This window comes from Microtus ochrogaster, assembly GCF_000317375.1.
Source record: "Microtus ochrogaster isolate Prairie Vole_2 chromosome 14 unlocalized genomic scaffold, MicOch1.0 chr14_random_1, whole genome shotgun sequence".
Lineage (NCBI taxonomy): Eukaryota > Metazoa > Chordata > Mammalia > Rodentia > Cricetidae > Microtus > Microtus ochrogaster.
In genome coordinates, this window is record NW_004949096.1 from 24,099,714 (window position 1) to 24,116,475 (window position 16,762).

At 39.0% G+C, this 16,762-nt stretch overlaps 1 protein-coding gene across 2 annotated transcripts in view; it reads left to right on the plus strand.

Moving 5' to 3' along the window:
- Aqr (aquarius intron-binding spliceosomal factor) overlaps nucleotides 1-16,762 on the plus strand; it is an 82,502-nt gene extending 65,740 nt beyond the window's left edge. For both annotated transcript variants that reach the window (XM_005364211.3, XM_013352694.2), the window contains 9 exons: nucleotides 1,796-1,933; nucleotides 3,089-3,160; nucleotides 4,593-4,780; nucleotides 5,338-5,509; nucleotides 8,028-8,198; nucleotides 9,903-9,988; nucleotides 12,000-12,174; nucleotides 14,086-14,199; nucleotides 16,243-16,762. In XM_005364211.3, the coding sequence (XP_005364268.1) occupies nucleotides 1,796-1,933; nucleotides 3,089-3,160; nucleotides 4,593-4,780; nucleotides 5,338-5,509; nucleotides 8,028-8,198; nucleotides 9,903-9,988; nucleotides 12,000-12,174; nucleotides 14,086-14,199; nucleotides 16,243-16,542 (1,416 nt within the window). In that variant the 3' untranslated portion in view covers nucleotides 16,543-16,762. The remainder of the gene's footprint in view (nucleotides 1-1,795; nucleotides 1,934-3,088; nucleotides 3,161-4,592; nucleotides 4,781-5,337; nucleotides 5,510-8,027; nucleotides 8,199-9,902; nucleotides 9,989-11,999; nucleotides 12,175-14,085; nucleotides 14,200-16,242) is intronic.

A 16,762-nucleotide genomic window follows, 5' to 3' on the forward strand; every position in this document is an offset into this window, starting at 1 on the left:
AGAAATATTTTCCTTTGTAGGCCCTGACTGGCATGAAACTTTCTACATAAATAAACAGGTTAACCTAAACTCACAGAAATCTTTGTGCCTCTGCCTTTCCACACTCAGCCAGGAAGAGTTTTAGTTATGAAATAAGCAAGAATTAAAATGAGTTATGTCCCTTTTATTTAAGAAAGCCATGTTTCCATTAGAATTTGGTTTTCTTTTTCATCTCAAATTCTCTGTGGAGCTGCAAATTACCTTATGTTTCTGATTCTCCTGTACCTCTTGAGCAGTGGAATTGCAGATGTGTACCATCACGGCTAATCCATTCAGCGATGAGGCTGAACCCCATGCTTTGTACACAGTCGGCAAGCACTCTGCCAATGGAGCTGTTGATGTCACAGCCTCTCGGGAAACTACTGTAGTTCTTTGAATGGGAATTTGAGACATGCCGTTTCTTAGTTCCTCGTGATCAACAGACAAAATAAAGTTCTTGTATTAGCCAGGATGCTTTATCCTGATATGGAAGTGAAGCAGGGACCATGATTATACACAGGAGATAGAGAAGACTGAGAGCCAGTTGTATCCCCTTTTTGGGGACCCCATGACAAACACTCCTTGTAGCAGTTTTTTGAACAGTCATCTTTGAGTTTGTTTCTTAGTAAGAACATGTAGAGGATGTCACTCCAGGTTCAAAGAAGAGGGACTTTATATCTCTTTTATTTTCTAAATATGCTTCCATCCCATTTCCTAGTATGTGGTACATAGTTGGTATTTAGTAAATACTAATACTTAAAAGTAGTTAGGTGGATATATAGGATAATAACAATTTTACACCTGAAAATTATAGTGCTATTACATAAACATCATAGGATAAAAATGTATTCAGTACATAGTAGCAGCTGCCTTCTTGCAGAGTGCAGGGAGAGTTATTCAGAGCACCTCACCTGAATCAGTAATGCTTAAGTTATTTGAGAAACAAAATGTTAAGGAAGAAAATTAAAGTAGGTGTGTGTAATGTTCAGGTCTGGTGCCCTGATACTGTTGTACCTGACCCTCCTCTGCCATAGCTAAGCTTCACTCCAATCTTTGCAGATGTAATGGCCCTGCCTTCATAATCGGCCTTTTCGCTAGATCCAGCCTTGTCCTGAGAGGTGCTGTAGAGGTGGAAAGAGATAGTTCAGAGTTTCCAGCTTCAGTTCCCTCTGCTTTTAGGTTATTCTACTATAGTTTTAGCTGGTGGGGTAGCCCAAGTTCCTGGGCTGTGATGACACCCCCTTCTCCTTTTTATCCTTCCTACTCTAGTAGTAACAGTGACTTCCTTGCTGTTGCCAATCTTTAGATTTATTCATCCTCTTAGCTGGCTTTTTAGTCTTTTGTTATTTGTATAACCAGTTGTTTGCTGTTTGGTAGGAATATATTAGTTTTTCTTTTCTCAGAGGGACTTTGAATAATGCAGGTATGTTGATAATTGATATTTACTCAGCGCTTTTTTATAATGTAAATACAATACTTTATGAGCAAAAAAAAAATCCAAATTATAACTTGAATATAAGCTCTTATTTGAACTCAACTGGCAACCAAATAACAAAAGGAATTTAACTCCTTAGGCTTTATTTGAACTCAGACAGCATCCAAATAACAAAAGGAATTATAACTCATTAGGCTTAGCTTATTTTGTTATGGTTTATTAAGCTTGGTTTACATTTATTGTATTAACAATATCTCAAGAACTGTCTGATTAGGTGGCTTGTGGTTGTGTACACACGAACTGTTAGTCTAGCATTGTCTCTTGCTGGTGTTCACTCCATAGGAATTCAGAGCCTCGGAACTGCTTCGCAGTGGACTGGATAGATCTAAATACCTGTTGGTAAAAGAAGCCAAAATCATTGCTATGACCTGTACTCATGCTGCCTTGAAGCGACATGATTTGGTGAAGTTGGGTTTCAAGGTAAAGACTTCCATCTTAAGGCATCATCTCATTGGGTCTTCATTTCCTCACTCTTTTCTTTTGTGATGATCTTGACTTCTTTCTTGGGGATTCGTTCACTTATAAAGCTCTTTTTCAGAAGTTTGTGATAATGTAATATTTAAATGATTAATGAAGCTAAATCTAATTTTTGAGTAATGTCTTCCAATTAGCATCTATCATTTAATTGTCTAACTAGATCATCATAGTTAAGGTTTCAGATTTTCTGGGTATCACTTATTTAAAATAAATGTTTAAACAGATCTAAAAGCTATGAAAGTAGTATTTCAGAATCCTTCCCCAAGACATTTATCTACAAACACTACTCACATAGTAAGCGTGTATCCAGCCCCACTGTCTGTTCAGTACAATGACTTTGTTTATGCCGTCAGATGAGATATTGTAGCACAGATGATAAAAACCCAGACACAGATATCGGGGTTCAACCTGAAGATTAGAAAAGCAAAATATCCAACCACTAGAGAGTTCTTAACTCGAAGAAATCCTTAGACTGACAGAGCATGAGTTCCTGTCTCACCCGCCTTACATTCTTCTCCAGTGCTGGGATTAAAGGCCTGTGACTCCCTAGAACTGGGATTAGAGGTGTGAGCCATCACCACTTGGATCTTTTTCTGCATTGATCTTGTGTAGCCCAGGGTGGTCTTGAATTCACAGAGATCCATCTGCCTCTGTCTCCCAAATCCTGGGGTTAAAGGTGTATGACACCACTGCCTGGCCTCTAGTGGTTTAGTTTCACCTTCAGGCAAGCTTTATTAATATAAAACATAAATAAAATATCAGTATAGATATTAAAATGACTTACTGTATGACAGATGGGGAGGTTACAACTCAGTTAAAGTGGAACATAATAATTGAATCACAAATTTGAATTTTCAGAGTCTTTGTCACTGCTAGCAGTACTCACCAAAACCCTCACTTTACAGATCTGTAAACATTCACCTTCTGAGGTTAAGGGCGATGGAGAATTGTCAGAATGTGAGCTAGATTGCATAGGTTATACATTGTTCTATTACTATGAAATTATTAAGGCTTTTGACCAGTTTTAGGCCTAAGGTGGTAACTACTTGGGTTTTCAGCTTGACAAGATTTTCAGTTTGACAAGATTTTCTTTTTTAGTATGACAACATTTTAATGGAAGAGGCTGCTCAGATTCTGGAGATAGAAACCTTCATACCTCTTCTTCTACAGGTAGGAAATAAAGGTCAGAGACAGATTTTTGAGAATCTTGGGCATCAGCATTCTAAGCTGTACTTAGTATGCTGGTTATTGTGGTTTGTGCTCTCCCTGAGTTCACTTTGTTGTCCCATTTTTCAGCCTGTAAACTCTTTCTCTGATCTACTCATGGCTTTGTATTCCCTTTGAGAGATGTTTTAAAATCTGTGGTTTAAACCAAGCATGATGGTGCACACCTTTAACCTCAGCATTTGGGAGGCAGAAGCAGACTGAGTTTGAGACCAACCTCGTCTACATAGTGAGTTCAAAACAGCTAGAGCTACGTAATGAGAGCTTGTTTCAAAAAATAATAGAAATAAAAAATAGTCATGGTTTATATATACACACACATATACACACAGTTTTATATACACAGTTTATATGGTTTTTAAAGGATGAGTTGGGTGTTCTTTTTGTTTTTTTTTTTGTTTTTGTTTTTGTTTTTGTTTTGAGACAGGCTTTCTCTGTAGCTTTAGAGCCTTTCCTGGAACTAGCTCTTGTAGACCAGGCTGACCTTGAACTCACAGAAATGTGCCTGCCTCTTGCCTCCCAAGTGCTGGGGTTAAAGGAGTGTGCCACCACTGCCCGGCTTAAAAGATGAGTTTTAATCAAGAAAATTACATTATTATATTATTTTGAGGGAAGATGAATTACCTGTGGGGATTTTTGTTTGTTTTTTTGGTTTTTTTGTTTTTGTTAGAGATGTTTCTATGGTTGTTTCTAGTGTTCTCTGGAGAAATTGCTTTCCTTAATTGTATGCCTAAAATTAAAACCAAGTAGTAGTATTTTCAGAATGTTTCTTGTTATATGATGTTCTTTATTATTGAAATGTTAAAACAAAATGTGTAATTACCAAAAAAATACTAGATAGTACTTAATTTACATATAAATTTAGCTGTAAATTGCTTTTATAAATTATCATATAAAATTTAATGTTTATTATATCTGATGCAGGATATATTTCCAGGAACAGGGGGGGCATGTAGAATAAGAAAATGAAGTTAATAGTATACAAAACTATTAGTGGTATGGTTTTTACTCTCAAGATCTTTAAAACTTCTCGTTTTGACATCTTTCCACTTCTGTTTCTGGGCACGTTTCTCCTTATTTATGTTTTGCATAATGCTGACCTTAACCTTCAAGGTGTCTTCTGATGACCCTGTTGAAGGCCTTCTCAGACCTTCACCCACTGTTGCTGTCAGTCAGTAGCACCAGTCACCCTTGCTTCTTTGCCAACTAACTCATCTTGTGCATTTGATAGGCTCCTTCATGGAGCTGGTGAGGGCTCAGAATTTGTAAATTAATGAAGTCATGTGATGAATAATAAGTCTTGTGTTTGGTAAGCTAGAACCCTGTTAGTAATGTATTAATTACAGTATTTTGGTGTTTCTTCAATTTTCATTTCTAGAATCCTCAAGATGGATTCAGCCGATTGAAACGATGGATTATGATCGGTGATCACCACCAGTTACCTCCAGTCATTAAGAACATGGCCTTTCAGAAGTACTCAAATATGGAGCAGTCTCTTTTCACTCGCTTTGTGCGGGTTGGGGTCCCTACTGTGGACCTCGATGCTCAAGGGAGAGCCAGGGCAAGGTGAAGATTCACTACTAATTAATATAGGTTCCCTGAAACATCTTTTATATAAAATTTAGCCTCTTCTAAGATTTATAAATCTACCTACTACAAATCTGAAACCATGTTTATTGCCTATTATATAAAGTATATATTGACCAAGTCAGTTGTTTTCTTCATTAATTGATATTAAGGATTAAAGGGGCTTCACTCCATCCTCTCTCCAAAAGATATGGCCTTAATGTAATTATAAAACCTAAAGCAAAAGTAAACAAGAGTAAAACTGTGGTGTAACTCCATAAGGAGTGCCAGCCACCACCCGGGTCCCCCAGTGTCCCCACTTCCAGGCTTTGCAGGTTCTGATGTAGCAGCAGTGCTTACACCAGGCGCACAGGAGAGCCGTCCTTTTTGGAACATCTTCATTCCACAAGTAGCCTAAAGTTGCCAAAGTAGTGTTGCTAAAAAAGATAAACAAACTTGGCAACTAAAATTTGTGGCTCCTTAAAATATCCTTTTGTATCCTGAAGGGTCCCACCTTGCTAATCTTCTGTGTTCGGGGGCTCTTTGTCTTGGGACAGCTTGTGTAACCTCTACAACTGGCGCTACAAGAACTTAGGTAACTTACCACATGTGCAGCTTCTGCCAGAGTTCAGCACAGCCAATGCTGGCCTGCTCTATGACTTCCAGCTCATCAATGTGGAAGACTTCCAGGGAGTGGGAGAATCGGAGCCTAACCCTTACTTCTATCAGGTAATACCTCGTGACACTGGAGTTTGTCTTGCATTTGCCTGGCTGAAGTACCTGGAATTCAGCAACACTGAGTCATGTAGGCAGCCATTGAGGAAAAGAAAGGTTACAACCTCACCTTACCACACAAACGCAGTCAGTTTCAGAAGGGTCGAAGATGCACAAAGAATAACTAAAAACTCAGTAGAAAGTACTAAAAGCAAATATTGACAAGTATGTAGTGATGTGGTAAGAAAGGGCCTTCTTGTTAATAAATTAAAAATAATAAAGAAAACCCTTAATTGATTTGAAAAAATAAATGTAAATTAAAACAATATATTGAAGTTTCTAACTAAAATTTGTTAGAGCTCAGTTACTTTTAAAAAAAACAATACTCTTGGAGCTAGAGAGATGACTCAGCAGCTAGGAAGCTCATCTTCCAGATCTTGTAGAGGACCAGGGTTCATCTCCCAGCATCCATAAAGCAGCTTAATAGTGATCCATAACTTTAGTTCCAGGGTATTTGGTGCCCTCTTCTCGCTTCTGTGGGTAGCATGTGCTCATGTGTGTGTATACACACACACAAGCATGTATAACATACATAAAATAAAAATAAACCTTTAAAAATATTACACCAACAGAAAAGAGAAACACTTTACCTAGAAAGAAATAAGTAAATCCCTACTAGTAGTTAATCACAAAGTCAGACAGTACTTGATCTTGCAATTCTAGTAGGAAAATAATTGGATGCGTAAGTTGTCATATGTAGAAAAAAACACTGTTCTCACTCCTTAATAATTTTTAACCAGAAGTTGGATGCGTATATGAAGACTTAAAATACTGAAATATTTTCACTACAAATTAGTTTGAAAATAAGTAATTTAAATCAGTTATCAGACTTTTCCTGTTCTACACATGAGAAATACTGATGTTACTCTCTCATATACTTAAAACATATGTGACCTTTAAATGCTAACACATTTAGAGCCTTATTCAAAGTAGAAACATGTTTTCTGATACCTACCTTTGAAGGAGTTCCGGAGTTGATTGGTGTCTCCTGATAGCTTCGTTATATAGTGGTTCTGAGTCCTTGCCTAAGCCACCAAATGATCTGAAATGGTATCCAAGTTACTCATCTGTTTCCTTACTTGTTAATTCTATCTCTGTGTGAGTTTTCAGTATATCAAGAAATACGGGTATTCTCAAATGATGATTGCTATTGGTTAAATGTATTTCTGAAGTATTGAAATCCTTACCTTCCCCAATATGATCAATGTGCATTTAAACAATAGATTTTTAAAAATCAGTGTCTGAGAGAATAAATGAAAAATGAATAAAACTCCCTAAGTTGAAGCAACCTTGACTTACTTGGCCCAGCTTCTAAAATGTTCATTAAGTATACTTGTTTGTCTGTTAAACTTCACATCTGACTCAAGCAGTGCGCTGAACTAAGCGATCTTCGTTGCTCACATAAATAAAGAATTGCCTTCTATTTGCTGAGAACTCAGTGTACTGATCTTGCCAAAAATACCTGAATCAAAACTGAATTTTATTCAGTCTCAACATTTATTACATAAGGTCATTTCCGTGGTCCCTGGTTTGCTCTTTTATCTATATTGGAGCTGATCCTTAGATAAATGTGTTTTGCTACCAATATAGAAAATGGAGATTTACAGTCATGTGGCTTCTTTTGTCTCCTGTCTTCCAAAGAACTAGAGAATTTAAATGAAAGATAATTGAGGCTGTCTGTCACCAGGAACCTGAATATAAATGGTGTCTCTGAAGTTCATCCAGTAATTTTCCTCTTGCCTTTGCCTGGAATCCAGCTTCTTATCTTTGTGCTTTCTTTTCAGGATGTGCTTGTGTTCTTGTTTTACTTTCTTGTCTGATGCTTGAACTTGGTCACCGCTGAGCTGGATTAAGTAGCTCTGGGTCAGATTTCTCACTTTGAAGTTCAGTAAAGCCCTTGCTTTTAAGCTGTATATCACCCATCTTTACCCAGAAGCTCGAACTTCGCCGTAAGCCAGACTGCCAGCTTGAGAGCACATCTCACCTGATGTCCAGTTCAGGTAGTAAAGGGAGACAGCAGGACCAAGCTCACAGGAGTCGTCAGGAGGCAGGAGAGGCTGGAAAAGCTCTGCACAGTGCAGTCAGTTGTAATATTGCTACTTGGACATCCGGTTAGACTGGACATTGTATGGGCTCCTAGCTAACTCTCCCCTTAATATTAATATTTGTTTCCTCATCTGCAGTTATAGTATGTTGTACAGACTATATATCATGATTCTTGTGGCCCCAGGCATACTTACCTCTGTGTCCTCTGCTACAAAAATATTACAGACATCAGGGTTTTATCAGTATTAACCTAGAACAAGGCTATCCTTCAGCTTATCAAAAACTTTCGGTTGTCTATCCAGGTTATTAACTTTTCACCTAAGATGTGCTGAAAATAAGTAGGTGATAGATAGGCAAGCCTCTTGCAGCTGTTATGAAGTAGAAAATAGGGAACTTAATGTCCAGTGTGGTTGTGCTTGCGTTACAGAACCTTGGAGAAGCAGAGTATGTAGTGGCACTCTTCATGTACATGTGCTTGCTTGGTTACCCTGCAGACAAGATCAGTATTCTGACAACGTACAATGGACAAAAGCACCTTATTCGGGACATCATCAATAGGCGATGCGGGAATAATCCATTGATCGGAAGGCCAAACAAGGTAGTTTATAGGTGTAATATGTTTCATATTCACCTTTTGGGCAAGGTTTGCATTTATTTATAAGTTGTTTATATTGCTCCACTTTGTCTCACAAGCTAACTTACTAGAAGGTCAGGATGGCAACAGAATTTTCATGTATAGTGTCTACAAATAAGACTTGCTTCAAAATGGTCAGTTCTAATAAGAGTCATTTTGAATAAGACAGACTACTATAAAATGGTCTAGTGAACAGGACATATTTCATGGAAGATTACAAATAGCCACTAAAGCATCCCTGCCCTGTAACTAGTTGTCACTATCGTCATTAACTGTCAGGAAGACGTAAATGAAGCAGTTCAGTCTGCAGAGTGCTGGCTTAGCATTCGTGAAGCCCTGGCTTCCATACTCTCAGCACCACATGAACACAGCACTGTGGCGCATGCCTGGAATCCTGACCCTGGTAAGGTGGAGGCAAGAGGATCAGAACTTCGAGGCCATCCCCAGTTCTTATTATATTTGTAGCTTTGGCTGCATGAGTCTCTGAATACAATTAAATTAAATTTTTATAAATGCAATATGATGATTCAACACATCCACAGAATGACTAAAATTATAAAAGCTGATAGTGTTGGGCAGTGGAGCAGCTGGAACTTGGGCACTGGGTCATCGCTGGTGAGGGTATAAATGGATTCAGAAACTTTAAGAAATAGGTTGACAGTTTATCGAGTTAAGCATACACTTAACATAGCCTTACAATTCCACTTTGTGCAATGAAACCATGTCCACAAAAACAAATTGAATGTTCAGTGTAGCTTTGTTCTAAGTATCCGTAAAGTAAAAAAAACTCTAGTGTCCGTTAATAAGGACGTTCATTAACGGTAGCCAGGCTGCTCAGCAGCAGGACAGAGTGAACATCTCTATGTACAACACAGAAGCCTGTGCTATTGGGCTCCCCTCCTGTGCTTGCTCAGAGCCAGCAGAAAATGAAGTAAGTAGATCAGGGACTGCCTGGAGCTGGGAAGTTGCCTGTTTGTTTATAGCAGGGCCCGGGGTGGTGGGCATTGTGGTGGTAATATGTCAGAACTCGTACGTAATTTGTATCTCTGTGAAGGCCAAAGAAATGTTTTATAGACTTCCTAAAATGAGAGGAACCGTACTGGTAATTCATGTAGGGGAATCAGTACTCTTTGTTGAATTCATAGAGCAGGGATGAAGGCCTAAGAGTTAGAATTGGTGGCTAGAATCTTGATGAGCCTCTCCCCCTATTCATATGGATGCTTTCCAGCTGAATAAAAAGTACTGTGAAGATTTTCTTTTCACTTTGACAAGAATGCTATGAACAAATACTGGGGGCACACATGGAATAATAAGTGAGTGTGCTTAGCTCTGTTGTTGAGTGTTTGGGGGGCCACTTAATCAGCTGAACATGGCCTGCCTTCTGGAGCTTGGCAGCCTAAGGACAGAAAGCAAGAACAGGTCTTTAATTGTCAGCAGTGGTAGACAAGTGCAGCAGATGAGAGTGTGAGTGACAGGAGGGCGTGACCCAGGGTGCTCCCTGTGCTTTAGTGGCTTCACTGGCTTCTGCTCTAATTCCAAGCAAGAATTGATGCGGGTAGGTTTTTCTGAGATAATTTTAAAGGTAAGATGCTTGCTTCCAGCATTTTGTTTAGGTAATGCCTTGCTGTACTTTTGAAAATAGGCTCATTCCCCACCTTTTCTTCCTAGGTGACAACTGTCGATAGATTCCAAGGTCAGCAGAACGATTACATCCTCCTTTCTCTAGTGCGGACCAGGGCTGTGGGCCATCTGAGGTGCGTGAAGTTCAGACGCTATACTCTTCCTAAAAGTTATCGTCTGTTTCATTTTGGAGAGTCAGGGACAACATCGTTCTAAATTTGTCAGCTGCTTTCTATAAGTAATGATTATGCAGCTTGTAGTAGTCTCTGTGGTAATAACATTTCCCCTTGTGTAGTTTATCAGGGCTGTTCCTACCAAGTGTCACCTCATAACTGTAGTAATTGCAGCTTCTTCACCATTTCTTTACATGCAGAGAAAAGGTGTTGCCATAGGATCTCAATAGTCTTGGATCTGGTAGGAACAGTGTCAGGAACCAAAGAAGCTAAGGTAGAAGGGGCCTCTTCAGGAGCATTTTTTCAGTGAATAAGGCTTTGGTGTTTCTCTCCCCACCATCTTTCAGCTTCATGAGAGGACAAAGGAACCATTTATTCTCCCAGGATTAAGAATGGTCCAAACAAACAATAGCCTATTTTTATCATTTCTGTGATGTATTTATGTATTAGAGATTTATGGGAGTAATATCTTCTTATTACAAAGCAGCCATTTGGTTTTATATAAATCTTCATCTCATGTGACTTACTAGCAAAACTCAGGAGAGCTAGAGTTCCCTGTCTTAATTTATTAGATGAATATAAAGAGAAGGTTCTCCAAGCTCTCATAAATTGTCATTAAGTCCAGATCTCTTTGGGCCTCAGGTCAGATTCTATTAGACTGATAACTTTTATGGAAGAGTAAGCAAAGACAATAATGTTTTAAGAAATTGTTACAAAGTGATAGCGTTAAAGTTAGCTTATTTTTGCTTATTGAAATATCAAGCATAGAGTTAGGTCTTTCCTGAAACAGTTTCTTTTCCTAGCTGACATAACTGCTGTCTGAATGGCCATCTTTGTTGACATCTGAGTTTGAAGTGTGAATATGTGAATTCTCTGTCCTCTTCTTCCTCTGGGTACCAGTCCTACAGACAAAACACCCAGTCATGCGCAATAAAAATAAATCCTTTTTTTAATTCATTAACTTGAGTTCTGTAGTGACCACTGCGTGATTTTTTGAAAACTAAAAACACTTATGAATGGGAGATTTAGAAAGAAGGGGGTTTCAGCATTGCCGTGCATCTCTGGATTTTTTTGATTAGAAACACCTTTAACCATCTGTAATTTGGCAATGTTCTTGCTTCTGGATATATAGAAATGAATTTAGCTTTTATGATCTGTACCTGTGAGCAGTTTGGAGCCCAGTGTGGGACACATTCAAATAATTGGGAAGACTCCTTTACTTGAATGTGCCCAACATTTCAGTTGCATTCTTCTCGTGTTCTGTGGAGCTGACACTTATAAAAGCCTCTTAGCCAGAGACTGCAGTCAGTGTTCTCACAGAAGGACGTGCAGTGCTGTGTGTCTGCTTATCTGCAGAGCTAGAGCCTCCTGGACATGCCACGGAAACCCAGCACAGTAATAGTATAAACTGCTTCCTTCCTCCAACACTCCATTTTTTCCTAAACGGCATTTTTACATTTTCCCTTCTAGAGAACTCCTACTAAGGAGTTCTAGCACTTACCAGTGTTGGGACCTCTGTGTAACTGCTTTAGGAATGTGAAGAGAAGTGAGAGGAATTACTTCTCTAAAGTAAAACTGGTCAATTTTCTAGGAAGGAAAATTATATATGATAGAACCTGGGAATTTGCTAGGCAAAAAAGTGGAAGAAGGTGATTGTCATAGTAATGGTGATGTGGTAATTGGTGACTGTCACTTGAACCGCTATGATTCTGGGTAGGGCTCCTTTCAGACCAGTGCATTGGTTGTCTGTCTCACAGATGCACAAACGCACTAAAGATGGCATCATCGAAGCATTCATTCACTTACTTGGTTTACTGATCACATACATTAATTTGCTTTATGCCTATTAAGTCCTTAATGTTTTTATTGCAGTAACTTATAATGAGACTATTTAGTGGATTATGTAAAAGAAGGAAAAGGCTGCATAGATACATTATTAATTTCAAACTGCAAATTCTTTTGTTTCCTAAAGGGATGTCCGTCGTTTGGTGGTAGCCATGTCAAGAGCCAGACTTGGGCTGTATATCTTCGCTAGAGTGTCCCTCTTCCAAAATTGTTTTGAACTGACTCCTGCTTTCAGCCAGCTCACTGCTCGCCCTCTGCATTTGCATATCATTCCAACAGAACCTTTCCCAACCTCCAGAAAGGTAGGCCTTTCATCACTGTGGAGTTCTCTTATAGTTGGCCACTTTTTCGAGAATACCCTGTCACCAGTATGAAATGCTCCTTACCTCAAAGAACTATAAAACTAATATATGCCAACACTTACTGAAATGTACTGCATCTCAGGAATGAACTCCACACATTCATCATCTCATTGGTCTCAGTAGCACAACTGCCCAGGAGCTTCTGATACCCTAACTGTACATGTGCAGAAGATGAGAAGGAGAGAAGTTAAACAGTTTACCGTGCATCGGGTAGGCGGAGGAGCCAGAATTTGTAAGCAGGCAGTGTGACTCAAGAATTCATGTTGTGGTCACCTCATAACACCTCCTCCCGTCCACCAGTTGTCAGTAACAGTCACCTAGTTTAGTTCTTCTTACAAAGCCTGCATTCTGGGTGGTGGGGCAGGAAAACATGCACTTAACCCTCTCCTCTCCCCTCCCTTCTCGTCTTTCTCACTACTCTTCCTCTAGGATAGAGTAAAATGGAGTTCATTTTTACATTCTTGCACACAAAGGCACAGACGCACGATTACTGTTACTTTCTTTTCTTAGAGCATGCTACAGAGTTTGGGTTTTATTGTTTTGTTTTTTCCACTTATTGAAATCTCCCAGAGGTCAATTAAATTTTAAATGAAATTGTTTTGAATATATTCAGTGAACTTTTTATTTTTCAGTCCTCTAAAACAAACAAAATCAGTTAGTGTGTTTTGTGGTAATGTTAACCACTTCTTTTTAAAGACATTTCTGTTTGCTTTTTTATTTGTTTTGTTTTTAAAAAAAAAATGCTGCTATGAGAAAATTGAGGGAAATGGGGTGGGGCTTGTGGGGTGGCGTCACAAAAGCCCTGCGGCTCTACACTTGACTCTTACAGACTCACTATTATGTGCTTGCTGCTGTAAGGTAGCATTCTTTGTCCTGGAAAACTTGTTTTCACAGTCTTAGATTTCCACAAGATCCATCCCCATAGTAAGAAACGATAGGAGTTTGCGTGTGATCAGTGATGGCGAATAGGAAAGTTGCCCATCCTCGGAGGCGTCTGAAGAAGGACAGGTCTACATTCACTTCTCTGTTTTACTGACTCTAGCAGTGAAACAGTTCCTTCACTCTCAGCTTTCTCCAAACTGCTCCATCAAAGTCCCCTCATGTACTGCAGGCCTACAGAATCGAGCTTGCAGAGTGCTGCGGGTAAGGGCTGTGCGCAGGGGCAGTGTCGTAGTAGAGCCTGACAGATGCCACGAGGCTTAAAACAGAGATTTGAACACCACTTCCCTGGCTGACAGACTACATATTGATAATAAGTGTTCACATTTAATGCTTCAGAAAAACATCAATAGAAAAATAGTTCTAATATTTTCAGTCTGAAATAATTTTAGATTCTCTCTGGATTCCTGACAGTAATAGAAATTGTTGCTTTTTAGACCAGTGCTTGTCAACTTTTCAGTCACGACCCTTTTAATGGTTACATATCAGATATCCTGCTTAACAAATATTTATACTATGACTCATAACAGTGGTAAAATTACAGTTATGAAGTGACAATAAAAATAATTTTATGGTTGGGGAATGAAGGTTGAGAATCACTGTTTTAGAATATGTTGATTTATTTCTTCTATTTATGAGGTCTTATCTTAATGATCCTTTGATATTAATTCACATATAGAAATTCTTATGTTACTTACCAGCCCAAAGTTGTCTTAAAACTTAATGACTCTCAACTCTGTTGTCTTACATTCTTTCATGGATTTTCATGAAGTACTTTCCAGATCTGACTTTGGGATTTCATATCCTCCATACCCTAGTGCTATTTATAGATTCTGAGATGGGCTTGCATTGGAATGATAGGTGCTGGGTTTTCTTCACTAGCTACTTCACTCCCTCTTTGCTTCCTTACAGAATGGAGAGAGACCACCTCATGAAGTGCAGGTGATAAAGAATATGCCCCAGATGGCGAACTTTGTGTACAACATGTACATGCATTTGATACAGACGACCCATCATTATCATCAGGTGAGCGTGCTCAGAGTTGACTCTCTTTTCTCTAACTGCAGACTGGATCGTACTACTAATTTGTTATGGAGAATGCACAGTCAGATATTGTTACTCAGGTAGCACTCATATTTTAATACCTTTCTGTAGTAATAAGTTGGCATCAAGTACACTTGCTCAAAGTGTGCAATTTGATACATTCTGTATTTATCATATATGTGTGTCCTCCTAAAACTATCACCTTAATCTAGATACTGAGCATGACTGTTGTCCCCACTTTTCCCATGTCACTCTGCTTCTGTCCTCTAAACCCATAGGGTGTGATTTCTGCTTTCTAGATAGTCACACCAATACAAGCATCCAATATGCACTCATACTTTTTTGGTCTGTTTCTCCATGGTTTGTTTTTTGTTTTGACCATTCCAGTTGTTGCTTTCACAGAATGGTCCCTTCCTTTCAGCTATTAGTAGGCATTTTATCACTTTATTGTTTCTATTGTGGGTTGTTACAAAGTTGTGTAAAACGTTGCACTTCTTCCTCCACGGAGAGTTGCTGGCGATCTGGTACATGCAGTTTTTGAAATAGAGCTTGCTGTTGTATCCAGAAGCATGTGAGTGTGTTCATTCTGCATCCTTACCCACACTTGATGTAGTGAGCCCACTGCAGCTTGAGGTTTTTTTTGGGGGGGGGGTTCATTTTCTTCATTTAAGCGTCATTTTGTGTTGTTATTTGCCCCCTAAATATCCTCTTTGGGGTGAGTCTGTTTACATTATTATTGTAATGACCTCTTGGAGGTTTTCAGTCTTCCAGCTACAGGATCTTTATCAAACACGTTTTTATAATTTTTTTAAAGAAGCTTTTAGTAGACTTTTGAATTTTATATCTAATATGTAAAATTACTTTCCTATAATTTATTCTTCATGTCCTAAAAATACATACTTTAGCCCCAGTTGACAAAGACTACCCTCTGCCAGTTATAGTTCGGGTTGTGGTGTTTGCAAGTGGGATAGATTTTGAGTTCATTCTGGCAAGATTCCATGCTGTATTATATTATTCGTCCATATGTGGATATTGTATCGTATAATGCCATTTCCTCAGTAGACTATTTTATTCTCTTTTGAAATTGTCACCTTAGTCCAAAAAAAATGATAATAAGTAAACCCAAAATATCAACTGTGTACATGAGTGTTCTTTCTGTACTCCACTGTATTCCACAGTTCAGTGTATCTGTCCATCCCTTCACCATCACCGTGCTCCTGGGTTATAGTCAGTTCGAATAAGCAGATCTTAAAATGGGGCAAAATGAATATTTTAATTCCATTCTTTTTCAAAAATGACCCGTTCTACCTAGACGCAGCCAGCCAGTTTCTAGCCCTTTCAAAGTCCACTGTAATTGAGACACTGTCTCCAAGAGTGAAATTGTATGTGGTCAATTTGGGGAAATTAGTACCTTACCAATTTCAAGTCTGTATATCTCCATCTCTTAGCTCTGCCCTGAGTGCCCATTGCTCTTGAGTGGTACTTTTAAAATGTTTTCAAATTTCTGACTAGCTAAACAAAATCTAAGAGGAAAGAAGCTATTGCTTGGCTCCAGCTGCCAAGGCATTGAGGAAAAGCTAGGCATGGATGGCTGTGCTGCTCCAGATGAATGAGCTGGAGGCTTGAGCCCTGCCCACACCCTTCACTCCCCACCATGTCCTGCTCTTAAAATTGCCTCTCCTCACAGACACCTTCAGTGAACCTGAACCTCGAGCTGATGTGGCGGGTAATGCTAACCAACCACTGTGCTTTCTCAGAAGCATTGTCAAACACTCCTCTCACTAAAACTCTCAGGATTTTTCATGTAGGCTTTTACTTACATGTGACACAGAGATATATTCTTTGCCATTAGCAGAATCAAGGTTATTGTTTAAAAGTGTCGAATTTGTCACATCAAATGGCTAGCAGTGTCTGAAAAACTGTAGCAGAAGCTGTGTATTAAGAAAGTGATGTAATATGTGAGCTTGCTCAGCTTTCTAAGCCAGTGTTCTTGACACTCACATTCATATGGTATTTTGTTATTAGACTTTCTTACAGCTACCACCTGCAATGGTGGAAGAAGGTGAGGAAGTTCAGAATCAAGAAACAGAAATGGAAGCAGAAGAAGAAACCACAGCTGCTCAAGCTAACCTCATACCCAGTCCAACAGAAGCCAGCTTGAGTCAGGAGACCCCAGCCTCTCAGCCTGAGTACTCCAGTCAGACCGAGACAGCCTCCAGTGAGATGGAAGATGTCTCTGCCCTGTGTGACACTGCTCCTGCCGCCGAGCTTGGGTCTGCAGCAGCAGCAGAAGATGCTGCTTCTGTCCCTGCAGAGACCAAATAGCTAACGGAAGCCTTTCCTGGGACATTCCATTTATAAACTATTATTTTCACACTCGCTATATGACTTTAATGACACCAACTGATGTTCTGTCCTTGTTTTTATTAGCTGGTTTCCTTATTTTGTATATTTTTAAATTGGTAAATATATAAACTCCAGGTTTGTTTGTTCATTCAGAAGAGAAAATAATTTTGATTGCTAAAGGTATCTGTAATGATACCTG